The sequence below is a fragment of the Candoia aspera genome, chromosome 7 (assembly GCF_035149785.1).
Source record: "Candoia aspera isolate rCanAsp1 chromosome 7, rCanAsp1.hap2, whole genome shotgun sequence".
NCBI classification, from domain to species: Eukaryota; Metazoa; Chordata; class Lepidosauria; order Squamata; family Boidae; genus Candoia; species Candoia aspera.
Genome location: NC_086159.1, coordinates 26,692,327 through 26,698,326, shown reverse-complemented (window position 1 = coordinate 26,698,326; position 6,000 = coordinate 26,692,327). Strand labels below are relative to the sequence as shown.

Genomic DNA, 6,000 nt, shown 5'->3' with positions numbered 1-6,000 from the left:
CAACTTGTAACTCACTACCATAATAGTTAAAAGCCACATCTCACCAATGAAAATTTCAGAGAAATGTGTTTCTTATCTTTTCATTCAAATTTAACAATGGCTGAATCTATCTATCTTATTCACCACCCATCTCAGAGAATGCACAGCAATAGTCCACCTTATAGTTCCTACCACGAATGCTGTCATGTTCAAATGGTAAAGCACAGCAATTATCTCCCTGAAGGTCTCATCAAACTTTGAAGGATTTTGTCACCTGTTGGTCACCTGATTTCCTTTTCGACCATTTTGTGTCTAACACAGAACTTCAGAAGGGCTTAACGAGAGAGGGAGTGAGGGAGTGACTGAGAGAGCGAGCGAGCCAGCATAAATAAATAATTAAAAGTGCCTTCCAATAAGCGCCAAATATAACCCTAAGCAATGCTATCCCCAAATTAAATTCCATAAACTTCGCGATAAGCTTGCGGGTTTAGTGTTTAAGTATTTATGGTCGCAAACTGGAACCCCAGGACCACCCACCCCGCTTTTCACAAAAGAAGCAGGAAGGAGCGATTTTAAGTTTTTATCATATGACCCAGGCAGCAAAGAAGCCCAAAGGCAGCCCTTCTGAAATGTGCCTGACTAGCGCGGTTTCTTCTAGGGCTAAACGCAGAGAGAGGCGAAGCTGATTCTTGATCTGCAGAGTCCAAGCGAGCTTCACTCATCTTGCATCTCCCTCGCTGAAAACGCCACCGGGCAGCACCGAACGGCCGGCTTCCTCTGCCACCGCCCGAGAAAACCAGCAGCCTCCAGCCTTCCCTCCTCTCACCCGCCATCCCAGCGCCCTTCCCGGCGAAGTACCAAGTGCCGCCAGTAGCTCCGCCCTTCCTCGCAGCTTCACCTCCCCGCCATTCACGAAGATTGCCGAGCGGGACGGAGAGGGAGGATCGTGTCGAGCCGTAGCTCCGCTCCGGCCTTTCCGAAGACACTCGAAGGGCTTCGGCCTCTCTTCCTCCCCCTCCACGTCTCTGGCGGCGATTGCTCTTGCTGGGGCCGCTGCGGTCTCCTCGGGGGCTTTCATTGCTGGTCGGCGGGCCCGGGCCGGTGTCGAGGTCTTTCGACGGAGGCTTCGGCTGGGGCTGTCTGCTCGCAGGCTGCCCACCGCCCGGGCAGAGACGTTCCCACCCGCTGCTCGCGGGGGTCCTGGCCGGACCGGGCGGGCTGGGCCTCAGAGCCGCGGCTGCGATAGCGCGATCGGTGGTCGGCTTGTGGTGACTGTGAAGCGGCGGCGGCGGCGGCGACTGCAGCGGCTCCCCCTAGGGGAAGCGGGGCGGCCGGGGTTCGGCTCGGATGGCGGAGGGCATCCAGCACCAGCAGCTTGTGCCCGGCGTCGACGTCCCAGCCCCTCGAGGGGTTAAGCGGGAGTCCGAACTGGAGCAGCCGATGCCCGGAGGGGACGGAGCCGAGAGCGGCCAAAGCAAGAGGCTGCGGACGGAGGCTGAGGCGGACGGAGGCGGCATGCAGGTAGCATTAGCAGCGGCGCCACCGTGGACGGTCCCCGGTGGCCGTAAAGGGCGCGCTTCCTCGCGCACGTTGACGCGGAGCGCCGGACGGATGGGCGCCCGGCTCAGCGGAGCTTGGGCAGGATGCTAGTCCCGTGGAACCCTCCTCGGTGCGCGGTTTGGTGTCAGGGGCGGCAGTGGGTGCGGGAGGGAAGGCAGGCTTTCGCAAATAGGAGAGGCCCAGAAGCCCGCACTGGTCTTGGTCTTGGTCTTGGTCTTGGAGCAGGAGAACTAAATACTTCACGGCCTGCCTAAGGTGCAGAAATAATCACAAACCGACGGCTCCGTACAGAGCAGTTCTCTGGGTGGGACATGGGGCGATAGTGGATGTAGAGGTTGTTCACGTGCTGGGAAGCCTCATCCATCATGGAATGTGAGAAGGGATAATTAGAATGAGGAGGTCTGGGGTGGAAAGAGCACAAGATGATTTAGGTGGCTGCTAGTGGGGCACAAGGCCATCTTTTCATCTGGATTAGCCGTCCTCAATGAGGTAATCTGAAGATGTGTTGAACTGCATCTTCCATCTGCTCCACATCAGGGAGATCCTAATGGGGATTGTAGTCCAGTACATAGTAAGGATGCTGCACTGAGGATAGCTCATCTAGAGTAATGCTCTGTTCCTTAAGAAAGTTTCTTAGACCTGCCATGCCTTGGTTATTCATGTTCTGGGAGAACTGTAGCCTGAGTTGGAGGAAGCTACTTTGATCTTGTTTGTCTCCGTCTAAGACTGCAGCTATATAATGCTCACCTGGGTGTGAGGATGTAATCTTATACATATCTTTCTGGAAGTAAACCACACAGCTGAAGGCTTATTTTTGCAAGAGACATGTATAGGAGTAAACTATTAGCCCTGTTAAACAGTGAATTACTTATTTTTGAGTGGACATACCCAAGATTGTACTTCAAATGAAATGTATATATTTACTGTATTATGTCTCACAGTAAATTCAAAGTACAGGTGAATCGGTGTGTTCTTGGGAAAAAGAAACTTTTGTTCATAATAAAGATAGCAATTAGAGTTCATTCACATTATATGTTGGCCAACTCATCTGGCCAAAGAGCAACTGACAGTTCCTACAGAAAGCAAGTACAGATATGTACCAATTAAAAATAAACAAACAAAAATAAATGGGAACCAAAATCCTTTTGGGGGCATGTGTTGTACAGCATTTATCATCTCCCCCTTTTAAAAAGGTTTATTTTACCTCATGTTCTTGAAGGGTTTTTGAAGTTTCAATAGTGTGCATGCTATTTTATAATCTGGAGTTGACCTGATAAGGCTGTTGCCTCAATATTGATTTTGGATTCAATGTCTTAACTGCTCAGATATGACCAAGCTTGCCATATGAATGGCAAACCTCAAGCAAAGATATTCTGTGAAAAGAAAGCCTGGTATATCTTAATACACAATTATATCTTGAATTACCTTTGGTCTGTAGCTTTCTGACATTCAGGCCTGAATCCATATTCCTCAGTGATCTGAATAAATATTCATGTTAGCTCTTAGAAATTCTGCCAGATTTGTGTCTGTTTACTACAGTTGCTAGCTTGAAACATGGGGTTTGGGTGAAAATGATAGGCAAAGCTACTTAACTGTGATGACCATTTCTTTGACAGCCTTACTCAAGGCTTGTTTAGAAAAAAGAGCAGCACTGAAATAAAATTAATAATAGTTGACTGAGGCAACTGTATGCTTGCAATGGGTTTTCCCATTTCTTTTTATGAAAAGAGAGTGTTATAAGCTTATAGCATTCTTTTTGCTATTGCTGTCAGTGGATGTAACAATAGTATGAAAGAGGGTGTGGTTTGCATCCACTGTATTACAGATTGCAGGTAATAAAAGTGGCAGAGAGGAACCAGAAAGATTACCAGAAAGTACAGAAAGGATATAGTGTTTTGGGACAGCCTTTGATAAGACCTTAGCTACATATTGCATCACTCTGAATACTTTCATGCAGAAGATCTTGGGTTTAGAGAACCAGTGTGATGTAGTGATGAAGCTTGTTGGACCAGCACTGAGAAGACTTAGGTTGTAGTCTATCTCCAACCATAGAAGATCATGGGTGACTCATTCTCTCTCAGCCCAACCTACCTCAAGGATTATTGTGGGGAAAAAGAGAAAGAAGGAATGCTATGTATGCTACCTTGAGCTCCTGAATAAAATACAAATAATAATAAACATAATAATATAAATATAAACAATAAAAACATATAAAAAATAACATTCTACATAAAGTTGTCCTATCTTGGAGTGAAGAACCACACTGAGACGATTGGTTGAGTGTTTATTGTTCTACTCTACTGGACAGAAAATCCTGCTAAACTGAAAGGCAGTGGGAAAACCCGCACAGAAAAACCCAGAAATCTAAGGCAGGTCTGCTCTGTGTTTCTTTGATGGGAGATTCAAAGCTTCTAAACTACACATGCGTTTCTCCCCCTGGAGAGCAGTGAGCAGGAGCAGCCCCACTCCTGCTCACCAGCAGTACTCATGACCAAAGTGATTAAAAATCACAAAATTAGTTTTGTTTTCCAATAGTTTTACTTTTGAAAGATTCTGGTTTAATTAGATAGGAAACAAAATATATTGAACAGAATTTTATGTGGCAAGGGCAGGATTTGTTTCGATGTTTAATTTTTTAGCCAGTGTAATGTTACCAGATTCTGAAAACTTCAGTAATAATTATAGTTATGTAAATAACTTAACATTTGGATGTTTACTAAAGATGGAAAAATGGATGGAAAAATGTTAAGACTTGCAAATGCTATTAGAAAGGTGGAAGATAGTATATGATCTGTTGTGAGGAATGAGTGTTTGACAGAAAAAGTAAAATGACTATTCTATAAATGTTGTTATATGGAAGTGAACATTGGGTATGTCAGGAAAAAACTAAAAGTAAGTTGAATGCAGTAGGAATAGATCATTTTAAAAGAGTGTATGGTAAACTGCCCAGAGTCATTTATCAAGCTGGGGAGTGAAGAAATGTGATAAACAAATAAATAAAGCAAGGAAAAGGTCAACAGTGAGTGGGTGATGAGTGAATGTGGATTGAATATAAAAGTGAGAGATGAGGATGAAAGAAGTACCTTGAAATGGTTTGGTCATATAGAAAGAATGAATGACATTCAGGTTGTAGAACAATATATGGAGGAAGAGTGAATGGGTTGAAAGGAAAAGGAAGACTGAGAATATTATGGTTAAATGTAATTGATGAGATCTTTAAAAAAGTGAGAAGTTTAAATTTTAAAAAGGCAATGAATGAATTGGTGTATGCACATGATTGAATCAAAGATGGTTTGCCTTGATATAAGAATATGGAGAAGTACACTTACATGTAAAACTTTAGATACCTCTAGTCAAATTGTATGTTTCACTGAATCCCAAAATTCAGTTCTGTTCTGCAGTTCTGACCAGTCTCTGTTTTAGCAGAGGTTTTTCTTGGTCTTCAAACTAAAGCTGAAAAGAAGTTGGACATTTCAGCAGATAGCAGTCTGAAACATTATACCAAACTGATGATAAATTAGTTACAGAAAAGAAAAAAATGGTTTTGGAATGGCCTGTGCAGTCCCCAGTTAAATACTATTGAAAATCTGTGGGGAGATTTCAAACATGCAGTGCCTGCAAGAGTTCTAAGATTATTTCTGAGCTAGAAGAGTTCTGTAAGGAAGAGTGGGAAACAATTCCAAAAGCAGGAATGAAAAGACTTAGCAGGCCACAGAAAAAAATCTGGAAGCTGTTATTTCTGCCAAAGGAAATGTTTCAAACTGCTAATTCAAAGAATGTTCAAACTTTTGTACATACTATATTCACTCTTTCCTTATTTTGAATCTGCAGACAACGTCACATATATAATGAGTATACATTTCATGCAGAAGTTGTATCAGTTGATATTCACTTGGAGATTTATTGAAACATACAACTTGACTAGGGGTATCTGAACTTTTGCATATAACTAGATCTAGTTAAATTTTCTTTTCTTTTGTCTTATCTCCTGTCTTTATTTTCTTTTGCTTACTACTGTTTACTCTTTTTCTGCACTTGTATTTGAAAATGTCAGAATTTTTATTTCTTCAGTGACACCTAAATTTATGAAACAGGAGGCTGTGCTATCTTTGATAGTTCAACTATTTGAAGAGCAGATGAGGTTAGAGTCCTCTTTTAAGAACTGGGTCTATTTGTGAAAAACTATACTTATTCCTCAAATACACTTAATTCTCAGAATTATTGCCTAAATAATATCAGTACTGATTCTGGAGAGTGGTTTCTAAGAATGATTTATTTCATCCTGTCTTATTCCATACTTCATAAGTCAGAAACATAAACCAAAGTTTAATATTGTCCCATACTCCAAGCTTATTTGGAAACAGCAAACTAAACTTTCTGGTTCTGATGATACACTAAACAATTGCTGGATGAATAACTGTTGTGCTAATGTGGAGAAGCCAAGTAGGAAAATGAGGACTG

At 42.8% G+C, this 6,000-nt stretch overlaps 1 protein-coding gene across 6 annotated transcripts in view; it reads left to right on the top strand.

Moving 5' to 3' along the window:
* The first annotated feature begins 916 nt into the window (after positions 1–916).
* RBFOX2 (RNA binding fox-1 homolog 2) overlaps positions 917–6,000 on the top strand; it is a 202,796-nt gene continuing 197,712 nt past the window's right edge. For 2 of the 6 annotated variants that reach the window (XR_010068336.1, XM_063308967.1), the window contains exon 1: positions 917–1,500. Coding sequence is in view for 5 of the 6 variants with exons in the window: in XM_063308967.1 (XP_063165037.1) it covers positions 1,327–1,500 (174 nt within the window). In the remaining variant the exon portion in view is untranslated. The remainder of the gene's footprint in view (positions 1,501–6,000) is intronic. The other 4 variants (XM_063308966.1, XM_063308964.1, XM_063308962.1 and 1 more) reach the window with 3 other exon arrangements.